This window comes from Ipomoea nil, unplaced genomic scaffold, assembly GCF_001879475.1.
Source record: "Ipomoea nil cultivar Tokyo-kokei standard unplaced genomic scaffold, Asagao_1.1 scaffold1956, whole genome shotgun sequence".
Classification (NCBI taxonomy): Eukaryota; Viridiplantae; Streptophyta; class Magnoliopsida; order Solanales; family Convolvulaceae; genus Ipomoea; species Ipomoea nil.
The window spans coordinates 320527-339596 of NW_017618384.1; the positions used below are offsets into that span (position 1 = coordinate 320527).

The 19070-nt window shown below is 36.2% G+C and overlaps 1 protein-coding gene across 1 annotated transcript; it reads left to right on the forward strand.

Annotated features, from left to right (window-relative positions):
- The first annotated feature begins 582 nt into the window (after positions 1-582).
- On the forward strand, positions 583-1635 carry LOC109146969. Its single transcript, XM_019294618.1, is given in 3 exon segments — positions 583-1388; positions 1390-1478; positions 1512-1635. Coding segments are annotated over 3 exon segments (912 nt in total). The 5' UTR covers positions 583-632; the 3' UTR covers positions 1579-1635.
- Positions 1636-19070: the final 17435 nt, after the last annotated feature.

Sequence of the window (19070 nt, forward strand, 5' to 3'; positions counted from 1 at the left end):
TATTCACAAATTCCCTTCTACAGTTGGTTATGTGTTTTGCCTTAGAAACATAATTTATATATTCAAGAAGTTCACAATATCAATAAGTTAACGGATTATATTAGCGGATTTGACCTAACGTTATACATATAATAATAATAATAATAATAATAATAATAATAATAATAATAATAATAATAATAATAATAATAATAATAATAATAATAATAATAATAATAATAATAATAATAATAATAATAATAATAATAATTATTATTATTATTATTATTATTATTATTATTATTATTATTATTATTATATTAAAAAAAATAAAAAAAATAAATTAATAAAAGAAATAAAATTAAAAAAAAAAAACATATTCAGTTCCCCTTAATTTTGTCACTTTTCCTACATGGAGTGGGAAATGTGGTATGAGAACCTTGAGGCTCCTATAAAAGGAGCCCTAAAGCTCTAATTTAAAAATTAAACTTGGCATCCGCCTATCATTTGCCGACGCAGGAAATCTCACGTGAATTCCAAGCGAAATCAAGAAAATCTGTCGGAAGAATTTTCTTGTTATTTCTGTTTCAATTCGGTGAACATAAAAGCTGCGGAAAATTTCTCAAAATTTTCAAATTGTTCTCTGCATAGAGATGAATGAGCAATCTGCGTGGATGATGAATCAACAACAACAGCAGCAGATGATGAGTATGAGCCAGAGCCAAATGATGGGGATGAATTTGCATCCGCAGTTACAGCAGCCGCCGGTGAGCTACGGGATGTGGCCACAGGCGCCTCAGGGGAAGCAATCGAAACCACTGCGACCACGGAGTAATTGGAAGGGTAAGAAAATGAATAAGATTGACAAGAGAATGGATGTAGGCAGAAGGAATGAGAAGTCGATGCTCATCGGTACTAAAAAGAAGGCCCGGAGATTTTTCCCTAAAAAGAAGTTTCATAATTTGAATTTGAATAATAATAATAACAACAATAGGGATGCACCCTTTGCTCCTCGGAATACAACATCATTTATTATCAGGGCAAAGAAGAGTGGTGGGATTGCTTCATTAGTCTCCCCATATCCTGTGACACCAGCTGTGCTTCCAACACCTAATTTCTCCCCATCAAGGGAAGTTGTGGTGGATATGGCTAAGGAGGAGTGGGGATTGGATGGATATGGATCAATGAAGGGTTTGATTAGACTGAGATCTCCTGGTCATGAAGATGAGGATGAAGATGATGGAGAGTCTAGTGAGAGTGATGTGGAGGAACATGTTGAGATGGAAAGAAGGTTGGACCATGACTTGAGCCGTTTTGAGATGATTTATCCAAACCATAGTGCAGACTACAACAACGTTTTGGAGAACTTAATTCTCAAGGAGAGGCTGTTGTTGATGGAGAGAGAGTTGAATTGGGTGATCTGATCTGAGGAGGAGATTGCAGAGTCTTGAGAGGCAGAATAATGGAGAAGCAGTGGCAAATGAATCTGATAGTGAAACTGTAGATAACAATGTAGAGAACGAAGATGTAGGTGTGAACCTAAAATCAGATAACACTAATGAAACTGCTGAGAGTGAATTGAAGGGAACATTATATTAATTATATTGTTAAAGGAACTCAGCAACACTGGAATAATGAGACTTTTGAATTGAAGAAGCTGAGGCTGATGACAATATAAATATATAATGGAGCTAAGGCTACAGAAAGCAAGCACAAGAAGAGTGACATGGATTTGCAAGAGAAAGAAGACAAGAAGCAGCAGGATGTTGACATGAAGGAAGACACTGATAGACTCATTGTTGAGAATGATGAACTCTCTCTTGTCTTATGATTTCTAATCACCTTTGAATGCATAGATGTATTGGTTTCTTTAAAAAAAAAAAAAAAAAAAAAGACTTGTTATTCAATGAGTCGAAAAGGCTCTACTGTAAACTTTTTTTTTTTTTTAATAAATATATAGGTGTTTTGGGATATTATTCTAAAAAACAGACTTGTTATTCAATGAGAATAAAATTAAACATAGGCCCAACAGAGCCCCCCTCACTTCAAGAGGTTACTCCCACACTGCCGCTGGTGAGACTCGATTCCTAGTCATTCTTCCAAAGTTTCACCTCTATGATCAGTTGAGCTACCCATGCGGGCGACATACACATATTATGACAATACTACTAACTTGTAAACACTTTAATCTTACTATAGTAATTAAACATAGAGATTCCCCTTCATTTGATTATAGTATATTTTTGGGTTGCATTATATTACCAATTGTCCAATATTTTTGGGTTGCATTATAATTAAATTTTCCCAATATCTTTGGGTTACATTATAATTAAAAAATTTAAATTTTTACTACATCTAAATTCCTTACATTAGGAATTTCTTTATCCATAATAATTTATTCAACTAAATGAACACTGAGCAAAACACCAAAAGGACTTGTATCGTTGATTCATTCATTGATCTTGTATATATGTGCATTCATTAAATATATTACAACCCTTTGCAACAAAAATACTTGGCTACTATTTAAAAAAATTTTAGTAACAATTATAATAATAATGAATTTCCTATATTACATTGTATTCATATACTATGAGTTACATATTTAAATAAACAAATTCGACTTTAAATTACTTATGTATGAAGTTCTCATATATAATCTTGGATTGATATACTTTCAAATACTTATTTAATTATAAACATTGGGTAGAAAAAATGAAAAAATGATCGTCAAATTATTAAATCAAATATATCGTAAAAATGAGATTTCCTAATTTATCGTTAAGTATATGATTAGCCGTTAATTTTTCCGCTAAATACCATTAATTCACCGTTAGTCTAATTCTAACATTGAATCCTAATATAAGATTATAACTACATCATTAATCTAATTCTAATATTAAAGTCTTAATAGAACTCTAATGACAAATCCTACTGCCATAACAATATTAGTATATATTTAATATTTTATGTGCTAATTTTTATCTGTTATCCCTTATATCCCGTATTTGGTTTCAGACATACCCATACAATTATTTTATTGACAACTATAAACAATCTTGCCAATATTATCTTGCATTTGTAAACTTAAATTATCTATTTAAATACGCAAATTCAACATTCAATTATCTATGCATGAACAATTTGAATATAATATTGTTTTGATATACTTTAAAGTACTTATTTTAAAAAAAATATTGGCCATTATCACAATCGCGCAATGCGCGTAAAAAACTAATTACCTATATAAATTACCATAATAAACGGATTAAGATATGGATTAGTATTATTATAAAAAAGAAAAGGGAGGAAACATTTTAGATAAGATATATTAGGAAAAGTATCAATTAATTAAAATATGATAAGAAAAATTATATTAGATGAATTATACTATATGATGTTACTGATGTCTGGGAAATTGATCCTCAACTTCTAAAATTTGAGTACAAGATTGCGTCGGGTTCATATGGTGATCTATACAAAGGCACATACTGCAGTCAGGAAGTTGCTATCAAAATTTTGAAGTCTGAACGTGTGAACACAGAATTGCACAAGGAGTTTGCTCAAGAAGTGTATATTATGAGGTTTCTCAAAAATATCAGAAAATTGATTAGTTAGTATAAATTTTAAAAATTATGGCAATTAAGGAATTAATACTTTTCGAAATATAAATTTTATCTAATCCATATACCTATCACGTCCATAATTAGAGGAGATTAAAAATAATTATGATAATTTTTCCAATTTACAGATTATTGCCCATATAAAATTTTGCTAATGGTTACTTTTGAATAAAATCTTAATAATCATGGTAATTAATAAATTAATTCACATTATACTTTTATTAATCTATTTTTTATACTTACCGGTATAGACTTTCAAATGGAAGGTCCCAGGATTGATTCACATCCCAAGCATGGGTCGAAATACCCTTGAAAAAAGGGCAGTCCTGGAAGGTCTAAGGATCGATTCTCATCCCAAACATGGATCGGAATACCCTTGAAAAAAGGGCAGTCCTGGAAGGTCTCAGGATCGATTCTCATCCCAAACATGGGTCGGAATACCCTTGAAAAAAGGGCGGTCCTGGAAGGTCTCAGGATCGACTCTCATCCCAAACATGGGTCGGAATACCCTTGAAAAAAGGGCAGAACCAAGATCTAGGTGCAGGAAGGTGGAACCAAGGAACCAAGACAAGCCAAGGTGGAACCGGGGGGGACCAAAACAAAAAAAAAAAAAAAACAAAAAAAAAAAACAAAAAACAAAAAAAAAATGGTACACATATTACGAATATAATTAAAAGAAATTAAACATACACATATTACATCTATAATTAAACGGATGTCATAATTAGCATAATATTAATTAAGAATAATATATACTCCTTAATTACCATATAGTAATCATAATAAAATGATCTAATTTTTATTGGAATTAATGATAAACAATTTTCATGCCCATAATAGAAATTAAACACACAAATATTACGTTCATAATTAAATAAAAATAAAACATACACATATTACGTCAGTACTACTAACTTGTATTTAACACTTTAATCTTACTATAATAATTAAACATAGAGATTCCCATTCATTTGATTATAGTATATTTTTGTTACTTAAATTAATATCAATTAGCCATGCTCTCTCTTTTATCAGCAATTATACAGTGGACCGCGGTCCACAAAGCTTTGTGGCACGCGGTCCAAAAACGGCGCCGTTACAGTTAATGAAGCGCGCATGTTTGGTCTATTAATTAACAACTGAAATGCTGTGTATCTAAACTGACATTACAATGTATCTAAACTAACACTGCCTCACGTATTATTTTTATATTATCAAATCAAACTGCAATTGAATTTAAATGAAACTGTAGTTGTGCTGAAATGAAACTAAAAGTGTATATAAAATGAAACTGAATAACATTTCACATATTTGAGTGTATATTGTGCAATGAAACTATAGTTATATCGAAATGATAATATAGTTGTGTTTTAATGAAGCTATAGTGTATATGAAATAAAATTAAATAACATTTTCACATATTTGAGTGTATAAATTTCGAATGAAACTGTACTTGTGTTGAAATGAAACTGCAGTGTATACAAAATGAAACTGAATAACAGAGTTACTTTTTGCGGAATGGCGCGAAACGGGTGTCGTTTCTTTTCATTAAACAAAATGAAGTCGTTTAGAAGCTCGGTGCATAATCCATTATGCACGGCGGTGCACGATATAATTTGCCCTCTTTTATTGTTTGTTTAGACTTTTGCTAATATAATTTGAAGTAATGAATTTCAACACAAATATACAACAAATCTTATAATTTTAAATAAATGTACCCTTTTAAATATTAGAAATTATTTATAATTTCATCATTGATTGTAAGGGGGTGTATTCAATCATGACTTTTGTAGAGTTTTAAAGACTTTAAAAATGATAGATTTTAATAAACTTTGATTGACTTTCATAGAGTCGTTCAAAACTTTTTAAAAGTTTATAAGACTCTATAAAAGTCTATATAAAAAACATTCATAGACTTTTATCAACTTTTTATTTTAAAAAGTCTACAAAAGTCATTGAAATTCTAAATTTAATACATCCATACAAACTTTCAATGATTTTGATTCTTATCATTTATAATTTTCTTACAGAACATTTATAATATATCATAAAATTCTTCTTATTATATAGTTCTTCACCCACATCAACATTTTCAAAAGGGGGAAATTGTTAGGAATATATTGTAATAGATTTTGATATGTCAAAATGTATTTTAGAATCCCCAATTTTATTTGTTGAGCCTAGGTTTGTCATACACCATGAAAGGAAAATTAACGAAAATAGATAAAGGGAAAAATTCGAAAAATATGAAGAAGAAGAAGAAGAGGAAAATGTATGCATATGATATGTATACTTAAAAAGCCCACACACGCCAAACTCAAAGAAGAAGAAAATCTCATACAAAGAAATATGAAGTTATCTTGGAGATCAAGCATCTGTGGAAAGAAAGAAGTACATTAAGGAGAATGCTATAATGACTAATAATCCGTACAGACGAGATGGTTGAAAGGTTGATGAAATAACTCTAAAGTCTCGGTTTCGAAATTAATTAAATAAATTCGAAACTGAGATTGGCCGTGAACTATGATATGAAGTATAAGATGAAGTTCACAAAGTCAAGTCAAACAAGATGAAGTATGAGATGAGGATGCAGTGAGATGAGGATGCAGTACAAGATTAAGTTAGAGATGCAGTATAAGACTATATATAGTAAGAGATGAAGTATGATGTTTCAAAAGACTATATATTTTAAGAGATGAAGTATGAGATGAAGTTTCACTACCAGTATTAGATCCAGTTTGAGAGATCTCATTGGTCAAACAGAAGGAAGAATTACTTCATCAGAAGCCGTATATTGTGAGATGAAATCACAAGAGGAAAATTCCAGAAGGCATGAGAATTATTTTAAGAGCCTACCCACATGGAGCAAACGGCTAAATTATCTCTAAATGTCAGAGTTATTATTTTTCAAATAAGATCTTCTGAAAAGCTACAGATCCTTTTAAAAAGGCTACAAGATTTCAAATTTGAGATTGTCTTTTTCCAATGGGCAAATTCTAAAAACCAGCTATAAAAGGGATGAAGATTGAAGCAGAGAAGATAGACTTCCACAAGTGAACAAAGAGAAAATATACGAATCTAATCTGCTTGAGAAAGCTTACAGAGAAAAATATTCAAGTGAGAAAAAACACTCAGAGATTCGAAACTTACAGAGAAAATATCCAAGAGTGTTTGAAATCTTCATCATTGAGAGACTTGCTGCATATTGAAGATCCATCAAGAAGTCTCAAAGTTGGAAGCAAGAGAAACTTGTTTTTCTACAAACAAGTAAGCATCCCTACGGAAGTGTAGGAAGAAGATTGTCACACGGAGCTGTGAAGTCTTGGAAGAAGCTAAGGAGGAAAGTAACACGGGGTTGTGAAATCCTGGATTGTCACACGAAGCTGTGAAATCCGAAACGACAGTGTTGGAGGTGTTAGTATAAGTTTGTATTTAATATTTATTATGTGGCTTAGAATTGTTGTACTATTCTATAGCCTATAGTTTAGGGATCTATTCTTATTGTATCACTGTAACGAGTTTCAGTTTCAATTGAATCATTCTTTCTAACTCATCTGGTATCAGTTTAGCCAGGACCATCATCTCTCTCCTCTCACCCAAAATGTCGAGCAATTCGTCGGAGCGTACACCAACAGCCACCACCGTGTCCTCCCCGAATACCACTCCTAACACCCTGAACTCTGCCCATCACTTTGTTTCCCTAAAATTAACCAATCGAAATTACCTTTTTTGGTGTACCCAGATTATCCCCTTTTTACGTGGACAAGGCCTATTAGGATTTGTGGATGGTGCAAACCGGTGCCCGTCTCCCACACTGGAGACTCCGCCTAGCGATGCATCAAGCGACGGTGTCACTGTCTCTATTACGACAAACCCGGCGCATGGTGTGTGGATGCAACAAGATGCGTCGATACTCTCCTTGATTATCTCCTCATTATCTGAGGAGGTTATGCACCTAGTGGTCGGAAGATCAACGGCTCGCTAGGTGTGGACGACGATCGAAACTGCCCTTGGATCCTCTACGCGCGAGCGGTGTCTGAATCTCTTAGGCCAATTTCAGGCGCTAAGACAAGGCGATAGTACCCCATCGGAGTACCTCGGGAGAGCCCAGCTGCTGGTCGAAGAGTTGGCTCTAGCCGGCCGTCCCATGTCGTTGGAAGAACATAACTTGTATGTCTTCCGGGGACTGAGGCCGGAATTCTGTGCTATCGCTGCCACCCTCGCCATCTCCGGTAAACCAATGTCGATCCCCTTACTGTCCGACTACCTGCAAGCCCAGCAGTTTATCCAGTCCGATGACTTCCCGGATGGTGCTGTGGCTCCGCGGAGTGGATTTCCAGCGGCGATGTACGCCGGTCGTGGCCGGCAGCAATCAGGTGGTGGTGGTGGACACCATCATCGTGGCGGACACGGGCGCAACAACAACAATAGAGGGCGTGGCGGCCAAGGTCGGGGACGAGGTGGTGCGCCGCGCTGCCAAATATGCCGCACTTAGGGCCACATAGCTGCGTACTGCCACCGCCGGTACTCAGAACCGCCTCCCGTCGCCGCACATGCCAATGTCGCTGTTGCCGGAGACGGACGCCAGCCGGCCGACGTGACTGCCTGGTTCCCTGACACAGGCGCGTCGGCGCACGCCACGCCGGACTCCGGGGCGATGGCTCAGATCGATGAATACGGTGGCAATGACGTTCTTCGAGTGGGTAACGGCGCAGGTTTGGGAATTTCTGGTATTGGTCATGAATTAATTTCGTCGGTCTCTAAAACGTTACGTCTGTCTAATATATTACATGTTCCCTAGTTGTCCGTATCGTTATTATCAGTTAACCGTTTTGCTAATGATAATAACTGTTATTTTGAGTTTCACCCGTCATTCTTTGTTGTGAAGGATTGCAAAACTCAGGTGGTACTCCTTAAAGGATCCAGCTCGGGGGGGCTGTACACTCTGTCTGTTCCGAGGTCGTATTCCGCGTTTTTCACGTCCCGTGCGTCGTCTACAATTTGGCACCAACGGTTGGGTCACCCACACGGTCAGGCTCAGCAACGTGTCCTAAAAGAGTGTCTGGTCATACCAAATAAAGCAAATAGTACAAGTTTGTGCTCTTCGTGTCAACTTGGAAAAGCTTCTCGCTTTCCTCTAGATAGGGTTGCTAGTTCTAGTAATAATATATTAGATCTCGTGTATACAGAAATTTTGGGGCCCGCACCCGTTGTTTCTGCGGAAGGCTATCATTATTTTGTACTTTTCGTGGACGATAGTACCCGGTTTTGTTGGTATTATCCTCTGCGCTTAAAAACCGATATCTATAAAGTATTCGATGTTTGGCGGGCTTTGGTAAAACGTACCTTTTCACGTTCTATCAAGTCCATCCAGTCAGATTTGGGGGGGGGGGGGGGGGGGGGGGGGGGGGAGTATCGTCGGTTGCACAACACTTTTGTTAATCTCGGGATTTCCCATAGGCAGTCATGTGCCTACACACATGAGCAAAACGGCCGGGTAGAACGCCGAAATCGGCATATTGTCGAAACTGGCCTATCCCTAATGGTCGGAGCCTCTGTTCCACTCAGGCATTGGGATTATGCGTTTGAGACGGCAACCTACCTCATTAATCGGTTGCCGTCGTCTGCCTTAAAGTTTGATACACCGTTCTTCCGTCTATATCACACAAAACCAAATTACACTTTCCTCCGTGTCTTCGGGTGCCTGTGCTTTCCCTATCTGCGGCCATATAATCGCCACAAGATAGAGTATCGCTCAGCCCCGTGTGTGTTCCTAGGTTACCCTCCGTCGTTTAGGGGTTACCGATGCATGGACCTTAATACTGGAAAAACCTATACTTGCCGTCATGTCCGCTTTGACGAGTCCGTTTTTCCCTTTGCAGCTTCTTCAGCTTTACAGGGGACGACTCGGAGTACTGAGGCAACTCAACCATGGGGTTCAAGTCCCGTGTTAACCGGGAATGGCCTACCTGAATCACTCCCGGCTCCGGAGCTACCTCCGGCTCAGGAACCACCGGCTAACCCAGTTGCACCGGTTCGGGCACCTCGTGGACGAAGGGCTCGTGTGAGACCACAGCAAAGGGTCCATGTTATGCGCCTACGGCGGATGACACAAGGCGTTGATGAGCAATTTCAGGCGCTCACAGCGACTGAGTGGCCAACTGATCCTACCTGCTACACAAGCAGTCGGTCACCCACAATGGCGGGACGCCATGGACCAAGAGTTTAACGCACTGCTACACAATAACACCTGGCAACTTGTGCCTGCCACCCCGCACATGAATATAGTTGGGTGCAAGTGGGTGTTCCGGACGAAACGTAAGGCTGATGGTACTATAGAACGCTACAAGGCACGCCTTGTGGCCAAAGGCTTTAATCAAGTACCTGGTGAGGACTTCTTCGAGACATTCAGCCTAGTCGTTAAGCCTACTACTGTGCGTATACTGTTGGCATACGCTGTCTCTCGTGGCTGGACTCTACACCAGTTAGATGTCCACAACGCTTTCCTAAATGGCCGATTAGCTGAAACAGTTTATATGCGGCAACCACCGGGGTATGAGGACCCGGATAATCCGGATCATGTCTGCCACTTGCAGCGATCTCTCTATGGCCTCAAGCAGGCTCCGCGAGCGTGGTTTAACCATTTGCATGAGTTTTTGTTACAGACAGGTTTTGTGGCGTCCAAAACGGATGTCTCTCTTTTCCACTACACGGCTGGCACATCTCGTGTGTTCTTGCTAGTTTATGTGGATGACATCATCATGATGGGCGATGATTCTGCCCTAGTTGACTCTCTACTACAGCGGCTTGCCACCACCTTCAAGATCCGGGATTTAGGGGTTCATACCTTTTTCCTTGGTATTGAAACACTATCTACATCGGAAGGAATGCTTCTGTCTCAGCGTCGCTACATGCGGGATATTCTCAATCGTGCCGGAATGACTGACTGCAAACCACTAGCTACTCCGGCGTTTGTCACCCAAGCAGTTAGCCAGTCGACCGACCCCTTTGATAATTCGACACAATATCGACGTCTAGCTGGGGTGTTGCAGTATCTCACGATCACTCGTCTGGATCTCTCGTACTCCGTCAACCGTCTGTGTCAGTTCATGCATGCGCCTACTGATGAGCACTGGGGCCTACTCAAGCGTGTCCTCCGATACATCCGCGGCACAATGGACTACGGTTTGCGTCTCTCGCCATCTCTGTCTACAGATATCCATGCCTTTTCAGATTCGGATTGGGCCGGCTGTCCAGTTGATCGGAAATCCACGAGTGGTTACGCTGTGTTTATAGGGCCGAACTTGGTCTCATGGGTCTCCCGTAAGCAGCGTACTGTAGCCCGCTTGTCAACTGAAGCCGAGTATAAGGGCCTAGCCGATGTCTGCGCCGAGGTCACCTGGGTTGTGTCTCTTCTACGTGAGCTTGGCTTACACTCCGGCGCACCAGCTACTCTGTGGTGCGATAACCTGGGGGCCACCTATCTCTGTTTCACGTGTTTCACGCTCGTACAAAGCATGTTGAGGTGGATTATCATTTTGTCCGCGATAAGGTAACCTCCGGGGAATACAAGGTTTCTTTTGTCCCCACGAAGGACCAGGTAGCCGACATCTTCACCAAACCGCTTCCAGCTGCACGGTTTGCTATCCTCCGGGACAAGCTCAATGTTACAGCTGGTCACTCTTGAGCTTGCGGGGGAGTGTTAGTATAAGCTTGTATTTAATATTTATTATGTGGCTTAGAATTGTTGTACTATTCTATAGCCTATAGTTTAGGGATCTATTCTTATTGTACCTCTGTAACGAGTTTCAGTTTCAATTGAATCATTCTTTCCAACTCATCGGAGGCACTGGGCGTGATTAGTGCGGGATTTGTGATCAAAGCACTAGATCACGGGATACGTCTACCGGAGCGTGGAAGACGGGGGAAAGTAACACGGAGCTGTGAAATCCTGTGAAAGTAGCACGGAGCTGCGAAATCCGAAACAGCAGTGTTGGAGGCACTGGGCGTGATTAGTGTGGGTTTAGTGATCAAAGCACTAGATCACGAGAATTCATTGTATCTAGGAACCAAGAAGTGGTGGATATAGTGAATTGCTCTTGTAGGATAAGAGCAAGTGGAGTAGGGGGAGTGGGATTACATCACCTCCGAACCACTATAATTGTCTTGTGTCATTTACTGCTTTTTTTACTTACTGCCTCCTGCTTATCACGTGGATATATTTGACACAATCATCACACAACTTACATTATTATTCCGCTGTGCACAAGACTCTAACAATATAGTTAAGAGTCTTAGTTTCTCTGTCCCCTTACCAATTGTTGTATTTGCGAAAACGTTTAAAAGTCTATTCACCCCCCCCCCTATACTTTTACCTTACCCCTTTTGGGACCAACAATTTGTATCAAAGACCAAAAATTCAAAAATTCACAAGTGTGAAAGAAATTTGGGATACTCTCATCAAGATCGGTGAAGGCGATGAACAAGAAATGGATATCAAGCTCACTATCGTCATGAAGAAGTTCGAAGACTTCAAAATGCTATCAAATGAAAGCATTGTTGATATGGAATCAAGAATGATCAAAATTCTTGGAGAGATTAATGATCTTGGCAAAGAAATTAGCCAAAAAGAAATAATTAATCTCAAAATTCTATGAGGTTGCCATCTACATGGGACATGAAAGTCACCACCATGCGAGATCATAGAGACCTATGAACGCTATCAACCAATAAGCTATTTAGTGATCTCAAGGCATATGAGTTCGAGATGAAAGCCAAAAATGATGAAGAACATGAAGTTCAAAATTCAGCTCTATTGGCCGAACAACCATCAACCTCCAGGTCAGTAAATAATATTGATTTTATGACTGATTAAGAGTTTGCTCTTTTTGTTATGAAATTTAGGAAATTCATGCGAATAGGAGACAACAAATATTCATCACAAAGAAATCAAAATTTCTCGTGGAAACCAAAATGTCGTACTGAAGCCAAATGAAGAAAAAGATAAAGAAACTAAGGATCTATGCTACAACTGCCGCAAACCGGGACATTTTAAAATAAAATATCCGTATCCTACCGATAGCTAATATCAAGGCAAAAACGTTGAATCTACATCATATAAGTTCGATAGCAAAAATCGGAGATTCAAACGCGACAAAAGAAAGGCTCTCATGAGCAATGAACCGAATGAAGATGATGAGTCCGACGAATCGTCATCAAGCGACGAAAGCTCAAGTTCCGAAGAAGATACGACACTAGTATGTCTTGTAAGCAAGACAAATGAGTTGAGTACAAGTGAAGAATGTCTTATGGCTCTTGGAGTAGAGGAAGAAGAGGTAACATCAAATTCTTTTAATTCCGTTAGCTCTTACTTTTCTCGTGAATCTATTGATAGTCTAATGCGAGATTGTCAAGAGATCTTGTCCACTCACTCTCAAATCAAGGAGCGCAACAATATTCTAATTCTTGAAAAAGAAGAGATGAATAAAAAATTACAAAATGCTTTACTTGAAATGAGTAACTTGAAGAGTGAAAATATTCGTCTTCAAGAAGAGTGTAAAGCAAGAGAGGTTAGAGAACATAACCTTCAGGCTACCATTGCTACGTTTACCAATTCATCCAAAATCATGGATAAAATGGTAAGCATGCAAAAGCCATCAGGAGATAAAAACCGGACTTGGTTATGACTCCACATGCTCTCAAACCCCTCCAAAACTGACTAATCTTACTGCTACTTTAAATAATAAAGTACAAGTAGTAAAATTTGTAAAAAGTCAGGAAAGCACTATAAAACGAGGACTTGGATATCAAAGAAATGCGAAAATGAATGTTGGAAGGCCGAATCACCATAATATCACGGCTAAGAAACACAAATTCAATAAGCAAAATAGATATGCCAATGAGTTAAGTGCAAAAAGATCTCATAGGAAAGAGGGGAGTTTTCCAAGGATTGGGGTTGGGAGATTATATCCCACTGAGCAAGATTGGTTGTTTGAAATTAAACCATGGAATAAATCCAAGTTTAATGCCCTTCATAGGTTAAAACAACAATCTACATCCCAGGTGCCAAAGTACAAAAATGATTTTCAAAACCGGGCACCAAAAGTATTTTCCAGAGTCAATTTTGATTATCAAGTATCAAATGGTTACAAACCTCCTTATCTTAATTCAATAGGATCTAGGTGGGTTTGGTTACCAAAAATCACTAACAACAAATGACACAAGAAATTATGGGTACCTAAAAACAATTAATCTTTTTTTTGTAGGATACTTGGTACATCGATAGTGGCTGCTCCCGCCACATGACGAGAAATAAATCATATCTAATGAATTTGAAGAGAATCGATGGACCAAAAGTGATCTTTGGAGGAAATCAAAATCATGGAATTACCAAAGGAGTTGGTACGATTGAAAGAAATGGAATAAGAATTTAAGATGTATCGTACGTGAAAGGATTGAAGTTCAACTTACTGAGTACTAGTCAATTTTGTAATAAAGGCTATCTTGTGGAATTTTCCAAAGATAAATGCCTAATAAAAAATGAGACAACAAAAGAAGTAGAAGTCATTGGAGCAAAGAAGAAAAATATGTATGTTGTTGACTGGAGCACAAGCCTAGAGTCAGTATGCTTAATGACCCGAAATTCGAATGAAGCAAATTGGGAATGGCACAGGAAGATCAACCATCTAAACTTCAAGACAATTAATCAACTTGCAAAGAAAAATCTTGTTGAAGGTCTAGCAGATATTGTCTTCAAGAAGGACCAAGTGTGCGACGCATGCCAACGTGGAAAAAAAATTAAATCGTCGTTCAAATCAAAGACACACGAGTCAACGTCAAGACCGCTAAGCTTGCTACACATGGACTTATTTGGACTTGTTGATCCAATAAGTGTAATTGTTAAGAAATATATACTCGTTGTTGTTGATGATTTTTCTAGGTACACTTGGACCGTGTTTATCAAGAAGAAGAACGAAGTTGAGCAAGTGCTACCTAAGCTATTTGCGGTGGATAGATCTCGAAAAAATACGCGATTTCAAAAAAACATTTGTCCAAAATGGACAACGGCGTCAAAAGTTATGCCTTGCCGAACTTTTGACACTTTACAACTTAAAAAAAAAAAAAAAATTAAAGGTCGGTTCAGCCGGCGAGGCGGCCGCTGAGGAGGCCGATTCCGGCCTTCCTCGCCGCGGCCAGCGACACGATTTTTGCAACACTGATATAAAAAATAGATATAGATTAAAATAGGAATAGTATTACACAATTTTATAATATTACAGTAAAATTTTAACCCAGAATTATTGTAGAAATCAATATATTTCATTAGGAAGAGGGATTTTTTTGGAATTGGGCGGGAAGTTAAAATTTTAGGATTTTGTTTTTATATATAGTATCGATAGATTGTATTACACTATTTTATAATATTAGAAAAGAATTTTAACGCACAATTATTGTACGAATGGGGAAGTAGAAATCAATATATTTTATTAGGAAGATAGATTTTTTAGGAATTGGGCGGGAAGTTAATATTTCAGGATTTTGTTTTTATATATAGTATAGATTGTATTACACTATTTTATAATATTAGAATAGAATTTTAACACAGAATTATTGTACGAATGAGAAAGTAGAAATCAATATATTTTATTAGGAAGAGAGATTTTTTAGGAATTGGGCGGAAAGTTAAAATTTCAGGATTTTGTTTTTTTATATAGTATAGATTATATTCAAATTCAAACTAATTCAAGGTTACGTTACTTATTGTCAACAAAGTTACAATAAAAGCATGCGCTGATCTACTCAAATTACATAAGATTTCTGTAATGGAATTATTTGTTTATCATTTCCTTAATCCCGCTTCGCAATTCATGCTCGAGAAGATATTGTTAAGTTTGTCTCATATAGGGATTAGGAATATAAGTTTGTCCAATAGGAGTGAAACAATTTGGGCAGACCCATTGTACAACGATTAGATGCCTAGAAATACATTAATTATATCCCTAAGGTATCACCACGATCACCATCGCTATGAACTAATTCTTTTTATACTCTGGTGGGTGTAAGCACATTGCCGAACCATGTAAATCTTACATTCTTTACCTCTATTTTTACCAATATTATTGTTTCTTGTTCTTGTTGATTTCGTCAGATATTGTAGGCAAGACAATATAATTCATACTCAAAATTGTTTCCAAGTTATCATTTGGATTTGTATTTTTCAAAATAAAAAATAAGTACTCGGATTTATAAAATCATATTTTGCAATTTGAAAAATAATTGTATTTGAACAATTTTTTTTTTTTTTTCAAAAAACGTTACAAGTTTTGTTTGTTTTTTTTTTCTTTTTAAGTGAAATGCCCTCGAGTATAGTATCGGAACGTTATGTTGTGCAACCGTGTGCACCATGCAAGGTGCGCACGGTTCCAATTCATAATTTCTATACTGTAGATTCATAATTTCTATAATGTAAATTCATAAAATCTATACTGTATATTCATAATTTCTAAACCGTAGATTCATAATTTAAACACAAGAGATTCATAACTTCTATATAGAAGATTCACAATATCTAAACTGTATAGTTATCAAATTATGAACATATAGTTCTGTGAGTTGTGAATACAGAGTTCAACAATTGAGAATATGAGCATCGAAAATTATGAACATATAGCTCTATAATCATGAACATATATTTATAAACTTATGAACATATAGCTCTATCACATGTTCACAAATCAAATACTGTAGATTCATAATTTCTACACTGTAGATTCATAATTTAAATATGGTAGATTCATAATTTCTAAACTGTACGATTGCGAAGAGAGAAAAGAATGTTTGAATGCGAATGGAAACCGCTTAACGCTGTTAACGGCAATGAAAAATGGAATTTTTTTTTTTAAATTTGGAACGGCGTCGTTTTGCAACAGTATGCACCATGCATGGTGCACACGATTGCACAACATAATTTGCCTATAGTATCAAAAGAGATAACAAGATGAGTTATTGTTAGTTGTTATTGTATGGAAAATAACTATTATATTCTTAGGATTATCTTGATAAATTATGCTATTCCTTTTGGACATGCTTGATTGAGGAAACAAAATTTAGATGAATATAAATTCTATTTCATAAGGAATGCAAACACTTTTGTGAGATCGTCTCACACGTCTCAATCCCGTTAGAGAGAGAAAAACGAAGGAAAAGCAAGACACATGTGCGTTCCACGCATATACGGGGCGAGTAAATCTAGTTTTATTTTTTTCTAGAATTTTTTTAAATCGAACAAAACAATGAATGCATCCAAAACCATCATCACTAGCCGACATACCAAAATCACCAAATTAATTAACTAATTTCCCAATTATAAAAATTTTCTTGAGCATATACAAATGAAAGATCAAAGATGAATGAGTGAAAGTGAGGAAACAACATCGTAGATGGCCAATTTTTGCAAGGAGCGGAATGCAATCGTGAAGACAGCAAACGAGATATCAACTCTTTGCGCCGTAAATGTTCTTAACGGTCATGTGTTTAACCATTTGCGGTCATATGTTTGGACACGGTTCGGGCCCCATTAGAGAGAGAAAAATGAAGGAAAAGTAAGACACGTGCGCGTTTCGCGCATCTAAATCTATTTCTTTTTCTTGAATTTTTTAAAATCTAACAAAACAATGAATGCATTTGATACCATCATCACTAGCCGACATACCAAAATTTCAAAAATAATGGACCTAATTAATTAACTAATTTTCCCAATTACAATTTTTTTTTGATCATACAATCCAATTTGGAATGTATGAAGACTTAAATCCATTAGGGGAGTATTTTAACAAACTTTTTCTAAATGATCACTGCCACTGATTAAAATATTTTTCAGCGAAATTAATGAAATAAACTTAATAATATACACATTCATAAATGGCAAATTATGTTGTGGAACCGTGTCCACCTTGCAAGGTGGACATAGATCCAAAACTGTTCATAACTATGAATATATAGTTCAAAAATGATGAACATATAGGTCTATAATTATGAGCATAGAGTTGTGAACACAATTATGAACATATAGTTCTATAATTATGAATATAGAGATTCAATAATTGTGAATATGAAGTTCAAAATTTATGAATATATAGTTTTATAATTATGAACATATAGTTCATTAATTATGAATATAGAACTGTGTCCACCTTGAATTTATAGATTTATGATTATCAAGTGACATAAAACTTGGACAAATTATTGTGTGGACCATGGTCGACATAGTGCTGTACGGACCATAACAGAAAGTACATCTTTTAATAATCGAAAGGTCGAAATATATATTATATAATAATCGAAAAAGATAAGATTGAATATATGGTCGATGAAAAAATGATAAAAAGGCCGGGAAAAGACTAATGACGGGGAAGAAGTGAACCCGGCCTGATCACAGGGAAAGGACCCTAGAGTATATGACTTGATTGTTCCGTTCATGATATTCATCAATTTTAATTTCTAAACATTAGTTATTATTGATCATATTCACACTAGAATTAATATTTATTCTCCCTAGCCCCTCTCTATATTATTGTGAATAATATAATATAATATTATTCCTTTTATCATTCCTTATCTGATTAGGAGTATATTTAACAATAGCCACCGCCTCCCTGCAACAAGTATATACACTTCGTTCCACTTTCCCATTCTCAATCATCATACCAACCCAATCATATCTTTTAGATCAGACCTAGCTACAATCCCTGCGCCATTTCTCTATATACATACTAGTATTTGTCCCGTGCGATGCACGGACAAAAATGTATAAGTATTGTTGTAATATTATGATACAAAGTAGAATTAATTTTATTAAAAATGTAAGTATAGTTATACATTGTAATATTTAAATGTTAAAGACAATATATGACAAAAAATGCATTCATATTGCTTGCCCTCATTTGCAATATATGATCTTACAAAGTTAAACGGACAGAGAAAGACCCGGACCACCTCGTGGTTTACACACAAAAAAATAATGATCTTACAAATCTATTAATATGCATCCACACTTAGGCGGAAAAATTTTATCCCTGCTTAATTTTACTTTACCTAACTTTCTTTGTAAATAAATTATTAAAAAACTAATTAAAATTAACAAACTATTAAAAAGTTAGTACATATTATATAATCAAAATTGATATATAATACTCGTAGAAATTAATTCATGATTACATGAATTTATAAATTTATACGTATTTTTTTTTTATCTTGCATCTCTATGTTGTATATAAACTCAACAATCTCTTTCATATATATATATATATATATATATATATATATATATATATATATATATATATATATATATATATAAAGACTTATGATGATTATTAAGTTCCTAAACCCTTGATATTCCATAACTCTCAAATGTACAAAATGGAGGGAAAAAATTTTCACCTTGATTTTGCTATATTATATATAGAG